The 13,149-nt window shown below is 40.2% G+C and overlaps 1 protein-coding gene across 3 annotated transcripts in view; it reads left to right on the forward strand.

The window, feature by feature from the left end:
- lrfn1 (leucine rich repeat and fibronectin type III domain containing 1) overlaps positions 1-12,415 on the forward strand; it is a 141,395-nt gene extending 128,980 nt beyond the window's left edge. For all 3 annotated transcript variants that reach the window (XM_017490191.3, XM_017490192.3, XM_053687466.1), the window contains 2 exons: positions 2,926-4,321; positions 8,754-12,415. In XM_017490191.3, coding sequence (XP_017345680.1) covers positions 2,946-4,321; positions 8,754-9,606 — 2,229 coding nt within the window. In that variant the 5' untranslated portion in view covers positions 2,926-2,945 and the 3' untranslated portion in view covers positions 9,607-12,415. The remainder of the gene's footprint in view (positions 1-2,925; positions 4,322-8,753) is intronic.
- Positions 12,416-13,149: the final 734 nt, after the last annotated feature.

Genomic DNA, 13,149 nt, shown 5'->3' on the forward strand with positions numbered 1-13,149 from the left:
ATGCTCGCTTCTGACGCTTATCAGCCATGTTTCACTTCCAGAAATGTCTTTCAGGTGCAATAAAGCCACAAATTGGCACAGCGTCGCGGAGGATCGGTTACACGTCGCCTTATCTCGCCTTACAGAAAAGTCGCAAGAACAAAACGCACGGTTTCAAAGATACATTAAGGGTCACACATTATTGAAGCATAATGCACATTTGTATTTTTACACGTAATGTTTTTCCCACCATGTTTTTTTTTCACCATGTTCATTCATGCGTTTTCAGGTGATGTTTTTTTTTCACTTATGATTTTTATACAGTTTATTTTCGTCTTTAATTTATTTATTCATTTTCATATGATTCATTTACATGTGATTCATTTTCATATGATTCATTTACATGTGATTCATTTTCATGTGATTCATATGCAAGTGATTCATTTTCATGTGATTCATTTACGTATACACAGTTTATTTTCACGTGATCCCATGAAATCAGATGTGCAATTTTAGGACATAACGCCCCAGGACATTTATCATGTACTCACATGCGAAAGGATATACGTGACTTTCTGTTAGTAAGTGTTCCTAGTAAGAATGTGTTCTGCACCCAAAAGGGCATTTTAGCTAGCATAATAATACAAAATAAGAATAATTGTGCTGTAATCTGCTGCTAGCTCTTTGACCATCAACGTGTCCAAACCAGTATCATGACTTTAAGCTAGGAAGTGACTCAGCAACATTTGGCCAGAGTGTGTGCCTTCATCAGCAGCAGGGCCTGAGAAGCTCCGTCGGAGAAAAAGAAATTATGGAAGGATGGTGGTTCAGATTTCAAGAGAAATTAATTTCCTGCCGATGTAGAGAAATCGATATGGCTGACTGGGGATCAGAGAGAGAGAGAGAGAGAGAGAGTGAGCATCGGCGCTCGGCACATGAACCTATCAAATCGTATCACAGCCTGAATTGAGGGCACTTCACGTCCCTTTGGGTGTACTGCCACAATCTGTCGTACAATTAAGCCTCTGAAATTTCACCGGACCATTTACTCAAAAATCCTATAGAACTTTTACTGTTTCCCTTTGGAAATCTTCCTGCCATTTATGGATGACGTAAACGCTTCATTCGTTCCTATGTGTCAAGTTTAAGCACCAGGTTTGCCCTTTAATTAGGGCATCAGTGATACCTGGGCTGGAATAACGCTTGTGTTTTTCTCAGAAGGGCTATAAAGTGTGCGAAGTGTGTTCGAGATGTGTGTGGTCACTTTCTTTTCTGCTGACTTTCTGCTGAGTTGGGATTTAACTCCTTATTCCTTAAGAAGTCACCAGGGCTAGGGTTTGGTAAAGGGTCTTTATTTAGCAAAATTCTTTTAGTATTTATTTAAAATGACTCAAGGAGATATTATCTGGTAGGGCTCGTGAATTCTGTATTCTGATGGTGTTTGTGAAGGTTGATGAATTTTCTAGAACAGCAGCTCTGAGATTAGTGCAGGTTTATATTAATGCTAATGGCTATTCAAGGGGGAAACACAATACAGGTGAATATGATTAATCCTTGTGTGTCAATTAAAAACGTTACACATAGGTACATGGAGGACGAAAATGTCCATGATCAAAGAGTGTCATAAAAATATTATATATTAATATTTTTTCCCACTTTCACTGACATCGATTTTTTTTTTTACCCGCATCAGTTCTAATCATAATTTCCAAACGTTCATTCATTTTCAGAATTTTAACCCTTCGGTTTCTTTACATAATGCGAAAATATTCAAGGCTCCGGAACCTTCTCTGACTTGTATACATGCGATGGGATTTGTGAATTCCAGTACAGTATCATGTCTTTCTTTCAAACTGTTCACACACACACACACACACAATTATATCTGCATCATTTATTCAGTTGGTCTGCGGCGCTGTATAATGCAGCAGAATCAGAAACAAGGAAAAGCGTGTATTTTCCCCAGAGACTAAACCTAAGAAAATACTACACATTTCAGATTTTTTTCATTCAATGTTTTGAAACCTTGTCAACAAAATAAAAGCCTATTAACACAAAATGCATGATTTTATATGCTTAAACGTCACAAGATTAAATATTGCAGATTGAATGGGTTTCAATGTGGACGTTTTTTGTCCTTAAGGTCCTGAGTGGAACTATTTTCTGTACCTAGTTTCAAATAGATTTATGAAAGCAAATGAGGGTGAAATATAAAAATTACAATATAAATACACACCTTTTGCAAAATGTATGTTGTTTGCATTAACACAGAGCAAATGATAATAAAAAAATATCAAAAGACAAAAATGTCCATAACGATGCACGAGGGTTAAGAGAGCGTGTGACCTGTTGTGGGCTGATGAGAAATGAAGTCCAACGCCGCCATATCACAGCCAAAACCAGTGGGATTGTTATAATATTTCTTCATTAAATAAAATTGGTAAGTGTTGCCAAACTATAAGGAATACAGCACCTCAGGACATTCTCTTATGGGAAAATAATGAATATTGGGGTGGTAACAGTGACTCAATATCAGGTCACATACAACATTAGGTGTTTTATTCCATAGTTAATTCTGAAATACAAAGGCAAATAATTGTTATCTGAGATGTTCTAGTTGAACTACACTGGAAATAATTTGGAAATTTTCTTTGTTTGCTAAAATACACAACAATAGATGTCTCAATTGTTATGTCACCTTTGTGGCCTGAAACAAATCAACCACAATCCTATCAACATTTGTGAGAACACTGTTTGATTAACTATGGTAATGGTAATCATGGTCATGTTAACACTGGAAGACAGAGACAACTTACTTAGCTCCTTAAATGTTATTTGATGAGCTCATGTTCCACTGCCCACATATGCATTCTGTCAGATAAGTTGAAGGCTGCACCTGTACTGATGGGATGTCTTTGTTTGTGCCTCGGTTTGTGTGATGTGCAGGACGAGGAAGCTGATAAACCATGGAGCGGTTCGTTTTGTGCATGATGCTGTTGGGGGTTCTGGTGCGAGGACAGCAGTGCCCAGGCCGATGTATCTGCCAGACCATCTCGCCCACCCTGACCTTGCTTTGTGCCAAGACTGGACTCCTCTTTGTGCCGCACACTATTGACCGCAAGACCGTAGAGTTGAGGCTCACGGACAACTTCATCACGGCTGTCCGTAGGAAGGACTTTATAAACATGACGAGTCTGGTGCACCTGACACTGTCCCGCAATACCATAAGCCAGATTGCACCTCATGCCTTCGTTGGACTCAAAGCATTAAGGGCGCTTCACATGGATGGCAACCGACTGACTGATATAAAGAATGACCAGCTGAAAGGTTTGGTCAACCTTCGGCATCTCATCCTGGGAAACAACCAGATCCACCATATCGACCCTTCCTCCTTCGACGAGTTTGTTTCCACAATTGAGGATTTGGATTTGTCTTACAACAACCTGAGGACGTTGCCATGGGAGGCTATAGCCAGGATGACCAACATCAACACACTAACTTTGGATCACAATCTTATTGATCACATAGGAGCTGGAACATTCACGCTACTCACCAAACTGGTCCGCTTGGACATGACATCCAACCGTTTGCAGAAGCTGCCTCCAGACTCCCTCTTCCAACACGCTCAAGTGCTGTCTGATCCTAAGGGGTCCTCTAGTTCCTCGAGGCTGACGGTGAGTTTTGGTGGGAACCCGCTCCACTGTAACTGCGAGCTGCTGTGGTTGCGCAGGCTCACCCGAAAGGATGACCTGGAGACTTGCGCCTCACCTGATCAACTTATGGACAAGTACTTCTGGTCCATCCAGGAGGAGGAGTTTATCTGTGAACCCCCACTCATTATCAAGCACCACGTCACTAAGCCATACGTGATGGAAGGCCAAGGTGTCACGCTCAAGTGTAAGGCCATGGGTGATCCAGATCCTACCATTCACTGGCGCTTTCCTGATGGAAAGCTGGTCCACAATAACTCACGTACTATCCTGTATGACAACGGCACTCTGGACATCCTGATAACAACCTTGAAAGACAGCGGGGCGTTCAACTGTGTCGCCTCGAACGCCGCTGGAATCGCCACGGCAGCTGTAGAGATAAACATGATCCCACTGCCGTTGTTCGTGAACAACACCAGTCACATGAAAGAGGCTGACCCCGGCCTGTCTGACATCACCACCTCCACCAAATCTGGCAACAATGACACCAAGCAACAGGACAAGAGAGTAGTGGTGGATGAGCTGACCTCCAATTCAGCCATGATCCACTGGCCTTCAGAGAGACACATTCCTGGAATAAGGATGTACCAGATCCAGTATAACAGTACTATGGATGACACTTTGGTCTACAGGTAAGGAAAATGGGCTATTATTTTTATTGCAAAGTGATTGCTGACTTTATACACTGCTATTTGTTATCAATTACTCATGGTGGTATACGCCAACTGTTTCCAGTGAAAGGATACAAATGGCTATGTGCAGACCTCAAATGTGTTTTTAATGTGATAGGATTTCCTGAATAATGGAGTTAACTAGGAATTAGGGTGTGCCCAATTATTTGGACTGAACACATAGTATGTTCTAAACAAATACAAATAGAGATATGAAGCCCACAGGACAAAGAAAAAATATTCCTAGGGATGTTTTAGTGTTGTCTGCAGGTAGGCAGGTAGTAACATGCTAGATTTACACCATTACATTTAAGCATGTGACTCTATGGAGACCTTTCAAAAACACTGGGTGTGAGGTGGATAAAACATCCTGGATTAGATGCCAGTCCAACACGGAGCTCATATATTTTTGTCTTTAAAAATTTAGTCCTTGGTCAACATGGTGGTGCAGTGGATAGCATTGCTGCCTCACTGCTCCAGGGAGCTGGGTTTTGAATTTTCTCGAATGTTCTCCCTCACGTGTCTGTGTGGATTTCCTCTGTGTTCTCCGATTTCCTCCCACCTCACAAGACTTGTCATTATGCGTATACAGTGAGTATACAGGACATAGTTAGTATCAATTCAGTTTTGGAATTTGGTTTAATTAAGAGAGGCTAAAAAATAATGAGTGAATAAGTGAAGGATAAAGTGTATTAGCATGTCTATTTAAACCTTACTGTTTTGTTGTGAAGCGTTACCATGCATTCAGTGTCATTAAGTCCAGGCCTTGTTTACTAGGTTTCTGTGTTTCCCGGTTTTGACCCTCATCCATTTGTTCTTTTTTTTTTTAGTGACTAAAATGGATGCTAATATCAGTTCTAAATGAGGTTTAGGTGTTTAGCATTTTATTTGCTTAAGTGTATACGATATAAAATATAAAACAGAAGTGTAGGGAATCGTGCTGGACTGCGCTATAAACCGCAAGGATGTTTACAAGGTTTACTAGCTGTAAAGAATGTCTAGAGTGTTCATGATTCAGCAAAATGCGCTGGATATGTGGCAGGTTTATTATAACCTATCTTGTAGAGTGTTAGCCGCATAAAAAAAAATACCTTGCTTCAGAATATTTTCAGGGAAGAAATTTGCAAAAGCCACCCAGCTATTAATCACAATTTTTTTGGTTCATTAGCTGCTTAGAGTAACCTTATATCAGACACAAATCAGACAATGTTTCATGATTAAACATTAGCAAGGCTTGAACTTAAGGGCAAATCACATCCATTCTGCTGAAACATGTCGTACATTGGTGTATTTCAAGGATAAAAATCAAATAAAAGGGAAAGATTACTTTTTGAAACCAGTAAAGTGTCTCTGGTTTATTGGAACCAAAACGGCTTCAGTAAAAATAAAAAAATAAAATAAAAAAAATAAAACAGAGAAAATAGCTGAGAGGAAGAAGAGGACTTCTCATAAACCAAGGTAAACTGAGCATCTGAAAAAGCCACAGTTGTAAAAATTACTGGCAATTTTTTTTTTATTACATGAACAACAATGAGAACATTCTGGTCTGTCTGAGTAATAATAATAAATATAAAAGCAATAAATCTGGAAATCAAAATAATGTATGTCTTGTAGATTTAAAAGTGTTAAGCAAGTATCCTGTTAAATTTTGCTTGGTTTTTATTCCCACTACAGGTGAATAAAAAAAATATAATTTAATAACACAATAGAAATGATTATTTAAAAAAAAAAAATTAATGCAAATGAAGTTTTGTCTCATTAAACATGCTTTTACATTTGGAGAGTGACATTACCCTCGAGAAAAAAAAACCCAGATGGAAATTCATTTGTATATTGATTAAGCAAGAAAATACCATTCTGTTTTGTTTTTTTTCAGTATAGAATCGTATCATTTATAAACATTGTATTAATATTTTCTAAGAATAGATGTCACAGTTAATCATTGCCGCTTGATTCCTGATCAGTCTATAAATTTTAAAAATTTTTTCAGCAATGTATTTTTTTTTGTGTCGCATATAATTAAACATGCCTAGATTTGCACGCTTAACAGTAATTTAAAAAAGACTTTCAAGGAACATTTTGAAAAGAAAGTTCTTTATTGCTTAAGCAAGAAAGCAATGAACAGATATCCGATATAATTAACTTTCACAATAGATTGCTGTTATTCTTTTTAATTTGTTTTTGTTTGCATTGTAATTTTTTCAGAAAATGGCATTTATTCATGCAAATGTTATTCGGAAAATTAGGAAAAGTTTTTTGTATCCATATATATGGATATGGATAAATAATTTTAGAATTTTTTATGTTTAATCAAGAAATTACCATGCACTTTTATATTTTATGCCATTTTCCAGTATAAAACCGAAAATAAATATAAAATTAATTAACAGCTTGAGAAATTCCACTGTAATAAGCTTCTAATTAGGAATAGGAATGAACATGGGAAGTGGGCGGGACTTAAAGCCATCTTGAAAATGATGTTGTTTCAGGTGGCTGTGAGAGGACCAGCCCACACATAAAAAAAAGAGTTTTGTGTCACATTTTTATCACTACAGTTTGAGAGAAGACATTTAATAAATGCAGTTCATTTGTGTCTCGCCTTAAATCTGCGAACCGAGAGGTCCATGACATCATGTATTAAATTTCTAAAGCTAGTTTTATAAGTAAAGGACCATGAAATGATAAATTGACGTGTCATAAACATTACCATGATGGATGAAGTTTGCTGCACATGGTCCTGACCACACACTACATCTTACAACCTTGATTGCTCACGTGTGTCCCGTTATAAACAAGTGCTAAAATGGATTGACCCTGAGATGGAAGCATATGGGAGATTTTTTTAAAAGAAAGATGCTAATTATGTAGCTTTTCATTAGATGAAATGTCTTGTGTTTCTCTTCTCCAAGCTAAGAAGGATGCAGCACATTCGTTTTATTTATTTATTTATTTATTTATTTTACAATTTGCCCAAATGTCAGAGAGCTGGGAAGCTGGGAGAGTGTGTGTGTGGGTGGATATGCCAGAAATTCATGTACGAGCGTGTTAATCACCAGCATCTCAATATTGGCAGTTGTGAAGTGTTAGCCGTTGTGTGAACGTGGAAAAAAAGGAGGACTTTTAAAAAGCAAAAGCAGAGATTAGCATAGAAAAAAAAATGCAAGTATATTAGCATTAAATGAAAATGGGGTATAATTTGCTTAGGTTAGAATGCCAGACTGGATGTTTGTCATGATGCGTTCTCACAAGACACGTGTTAAATGCAGCGTATAATTTAGATGATGCATTTAAGTCCGGTTAAAAGTGAATATCTGCGCCATCTTTTTCATCTTGAAATGGGGTCATGCTAATAGGTCGCGAGTTACATCGATGAAAAATGCACGCACTGCTAAAAGAAGACCCCACGATAGGAAAGTTCAGCCCATTTCAAAGGTATAAGAAAAGTGTGGCCGAGACTGTGTAGGAGAAATCTCACTGACTTGAAGTAATGCCAAACCATGTAGGAGGACACTGTAGCAGCCTACATAGAGTCGAACGCAAGTGCGAGCTTTTATTTGCATGGAGCTGGTGTTTACACATTGGCAAAAAGACAAATATGATTTCTAATTTAAGATTCTAATTTATAACCGAGTCTGGTGGTTCAGCACATTCCACTGCCATCTCAGAATATCTCTATTCATTCCTGAGCTTGGGTTTCTGCCAGCGTGGAGTTACAAAGGTTTCCTTGTGGGTCCTCTGGTTTCCTCCCACCACCAAAAACATGGACTGGTTATGCTAAATCCAACATGACTCTACATTCCTGGATCCAACATGACCCTAACCAGTATAAAGAGCTAACATGAATGGATCCGATTGGAAAATATATAAAATCTGATTTGACAGCAGGCCGGTATCTGCCTCAATGTAATACTCATCAGGTTATCACTAGTCCAGACATGAAATACTCCTCCTGTGCAAAATTTGTAGCATTTCTACCAAATGAGAGTGAGAACAAAGTCTGCCCCTGCCTCTTCCCCCGAACGTTAACCATTCATTACAATTGTTGTACAAACTAGCTCAAATTTTTTCTTATATCTACCATAGAACATGCTCCTTTGTTCTTGCGGATAATATATGATCCCCACGTATAGCTTCTGCCCCCTAATCACCAGGACATCAGTCATGCTATATATTCTACAATATATATTCTATAGAGATTCAGTTTCAGAAAACCATGAATCACTGGGAACAGAGGCCTTTTGAGCACAACCAGAATACAGAACTTTGGAGATTGGTAGAGCAGCCGAAAACTTTACTTATTAGTATACATTTCTAACCAGATTATGATCAGAATTTGGTCCTAATCCAACTTTCTGTCTTCACTTCTTCTGTCTGTCTTTCTCCATCACTCTAGGATGATTCCCTCCGAGAGCAAGACATTCCGGATCAACGACCTGGCGGCAGGACGTGAATACGAGCTGTGTGTCCTTGCCGTGTACGATGATGGCATCACGTCCCTCACTGCCACACGTGTGGTGGGCTGTGTCCACTTTCGTACCGCGCCTGAGACCGGACAGTGCCAGTTTGCTCAAGCGCAGTTCCTGGGTGGCACCATGATCATCATCATCGGTGGCGTCATCGTGGCCTCTGTGCTCGTCTTCATCGTCATCCTGATGATCCGATACAAGGCCTATGGCACGGCCGATTCCTCCAAGGTCAAAGGTGGAACGTCTGGAAGCATCCACCAGTCGGTCCGCGCCAAGAAACAGGAGCATGTGCGCGAGTCTCCGGTTGGTACAGATTGCCATGCTATTGCGCTACTTAGCCTTGAGAATGAGACTCAGGGGGAAGCGAAGGCACTGACACCTCCGGTTAACTCAGAGGTGGCGGGTTTGGCTCTTGTACCTGCTCCACCCATTCCACCATCCCGCAGGGCAAGTTTAGGAGCCCCGCCTTCAGACGATGCCCAGACGGACAGCAGCCTGACAGGCTCCACCATGTCACTTTGCCCCATGGGCACCAGCACAAGTGACAGGGACAGGAAGCGGACACCAGTGGCCATTGGGTTGCTGCCCGGTGAGCTGGCGAGGGCGAGGCACCGCTTCTCCTTTGATGGGGACTACACGCTCTTCCAGAGCCACAGCTACCCGAGACGGGCCCGTGCCCGCCGCCACAAATCCAGCTCGCAGCTCGATGTCTCACCTCCGACTGAACGCCGCATCACATTCAGCAGCAGCACTGAGTGGATGCTCGAGAGCACAGTGTGAACAAACACATACACTGTGGGGTCCCAAACTCAATTTCACTCCTAGCAACTATCTTTATTTCATCAGTTATCACAGGTGAATTCGATTTTGCTAAATTTCTCAAACAAGATCACTAATATCGTTTATTAGTGTTCACTAATTCACGAATATAATTCCAGACGAGACTAAGACAGGAGGCGAGTGCAGGGCTACTTTTTATACTCCCATTCCTGCCCACTCCCACAGACATTCCTGACAGCTTCCGTGACCTTGACCAGGAAAGAGCAGTTACTCATGATGGGGTTAATGAAAGCACTAAATCTGTCATGCATTGTAAACACTCATGTTAAGAAATGTAACCAACTGCATATCTGACTGCAATCAACAAAGAAAAACTGCCCGTTGCCATGACTTTTTTTGTTGGGTCCTGTAGGATCAGTCCCAGTACACACCTCTCGTACAGAGTATAACCCTTCTGCAACACCAGTTCAGTTTCATGTCATTTGTGTGTGCCTTTTATTCCTGAGCCACTTGAAAATTCCCTCCAAGTGCGCTCTGGACACATGGCCATTTTTCACCTTGTCAGTCAAATCCCTCTACACTGGTATCTTGTAGGACTATGTTTACTATGTTTACTTTCTTTCTAGTTGCCATGGTTTCAGAGTGATATCCACACAAGCTAGCTCGAAAATGGATACTAATACTACACATTTGACCACAAATCCCACATGCATCCACTAAAAATAACAATTCCGTAAGAACACACTTGTGTATAAAACGCATCCGTATATCCGTACATCACTGTCTCCTAGTGTCAGAGTAACCTAGTAACCTTGCAGTAAAGTGAGTCTCACCAACCGGCTCAGGATCTCGGAGTAAGATTGAATATTTGGAACAAAAAAAATCTTTCACAGTTGGGGGGACAGACAATATACCCCATCACCATCGTGTTACACGTTGCTAAACATTGTCGCATCACTTGCCCCGCCCAATTCACATCACTAACAGTAATGGTACAGTTAGCATTTGTGGATTTCCAATGCTCCGGTCAGATCCTCGGACGCTACAGCGGCCACATGGTCGATATTCACAGCACGTTTTCGTTTTTTCATCAAGTAAATTCTGGAATGTTCTGGACTGGGATTGGTGGATCTGGAGGGGATTTTTAAGTTGCTCGGGAGTGGGAGGATTCAGAGGTGTGCATGATGAAACAGACCTGTCAATCATGAAGAGGAATAATGCAAAGTCCCATAGGCTGAGGGATAAAATTTTTTTTTTAAAAAACCTCAGTAACCTGTAAAAGAGTTAGATCCTTCATAGAAACCGTGAAATGTTTCCACACGGCCGACATTTTTACTGTTGATCTGCTCAAAATGCAGGAGCGTAAACAGTGTTTTTACTTTTGTAATGATCTCTCCCATTCAAATTCCAGTGAAATGTCAGAGTTGACGTTGTGTTGTAGGTCTAATCTATCTAAAAGTAAAATGAGTCGAGATGAAACATTACAATTGTGAGATGGAAAGGGGAAAGGGGCGGGGTTTCAAGTGGGTGAGTTAATATCGGAGAGTTTGCGACACTTACGATCTGTAAGTATTTAGATGTTAAAATGCGCCGCTCCGACGCAAAACGGATGAAGGTTGGCAGGTCCGATGACATCAGATGTTGCTCTAGAAGCGATAAAAAAGAGGTCACGTCAGAAACAAAAAAAAAAATTTGGGGAGCGTCACATGATACTATTTGGATTAAATACGCACATTTGAGACCAAGTTCAGGTTGATAATTTGATGTTATTGGCATTTTCACGATTAAAAAAAAAAAGTTTTTCGATAACTGATGGAAATAAAGTTTCATGTTTTGGGCTCCTGGTATAAGCACACACACACACACACACACACACACACACACACACACAGGGATTTTTTTATCCTCATGTGTCCTGTGTTGTCCATGTTCACTGGTTTATTTGAAAGCACAGTCTGGCTCCGTTCTGCTTCTGACACAAAGAGAGAGAGAGAGAGAGAGAGAGAGACAGAGAGAGATGGTGATAAAGAGAAAGAAATGTTTGCCACGCCCTTTCCCATAATGCAGCGGTGCCTTATTCCTGAACGTGTACCAACGGAAGATGTGCTGCTATGTGTCCATCCACTCTCCATCCTTTTGTTTAACGGCTATTTTTCTACCGTGATGCTACGGCGAGAGGTTGGTGGATATGTGACCGCTCTGTTTTCTTTGTAATATTTCATCAACAAATACGGCGACGACGATGATCACGATGACGAACGATAAACATGCAAACACGAGAGTCTAGAGTCACGACGCTCACGGGTGTCCGATCGTTTTAATCGACTTAATGCACAGAAGACACGAGAAACAGAGCATCGGACAAGCATCGGACCAGTCTATACGACACAGATGATTTTTTTTTTTTTTAAAAACTAAAGAATATGAATAATTCATACAAATACAGATTGCATTCATTAGAAAAAAAAATCGGAGCCTGGGAATTTTACGAGGACTCTTTCGGCCAGGATGGATTACGTTATGATGAAAATCAGAGAAATGACTGTACGATCGTCATCGGTCTTGTATCTGGCTGGTCTAGATTAAAACAAAAAAGCAACAAAAAAAACCCCCCAAAAAAATCTGCAAATGCAAAATACATATATGAATATATTCCAAACTATCTCTGTATGTGTTCCAAATATGTAAAGTCATAGGTGACGTGACTTTTTACACAGCGTTCTGGGTGATGGCTGGCAATTTTTACATTAAAAATCTGCGTCGTCACATCCTCCTTCTGATTTAGTTTATTAAAGTTTGGACCACTTAACTCGTGTGGAATTTCAATGTGTGTGTGTGTGTGTGTGTTGGATGTGAAAGATTGGATTGACGTGAGAAACAGTAATAAAAAACATTCCTGAGTGTCAATTTTGATTGAAAGTAAAAATGACAAAAGTGTGGTTTGCCATGAACAAAATAAATACATAAATAAAACAAATGGAAAATGTAAACAAACAAATATTTGGTTTGCCAAGAAAAAAAATTAATGAAATAAACCAATAAATAATGAAACAACTGGAAAATGTAAACAAAAATATACATGGTTTGCCTTGAACAAAGAAATAAACATTAAAACAGATGGAAAATGTAAATAAACAAATAGTTGGTTTGCCTTGGACAAATAAAATAAATAAATAATAAAACAAATGATAAATGTAAACAAACCAATACATTGTTTGCCTTGAACAAATAAATAAATAAGTAAATAAGGTAAGGTGGCTTAGTGGTTAGCACGTTCGCCTCACACCTCCAGGGCCGGGGGTTCGATTCCCACCGTGTCCCTGTGTGTGCGGAGTTTGCATGTTCTCCACGTGCTGCGGGGGTTTCCTCCGGGTACTCCGGTTTCCTCCCCCAGTCCAAACACATGCATGGTAGACTGATTGGTGTGTCTAAAGTGTCCGTAGTGTGTGAATGTGTGTGTGATTGTGCCCTGTGATGGACTGGCTCCCTGTCCAGGGTGTACCCCGCCTTGTGCCCCATGCTCCCTGGGATTGACTCCAGGCT

Source organism: Ictalurus punctatus, chromosome 17 (assembly GCF_001660625.3).
Source record: "Ictalurus punctatus breed USDA103 chromosome 17, Coco_2.0, whole genome shotgun sequence".
NCBI classification, from domain to species: Eukaryota; Metazoa; Chordata; class Actinopteri; order Siluriformes; family Ictaluridae; genus Ictalurus; species Ictalurus punctatus.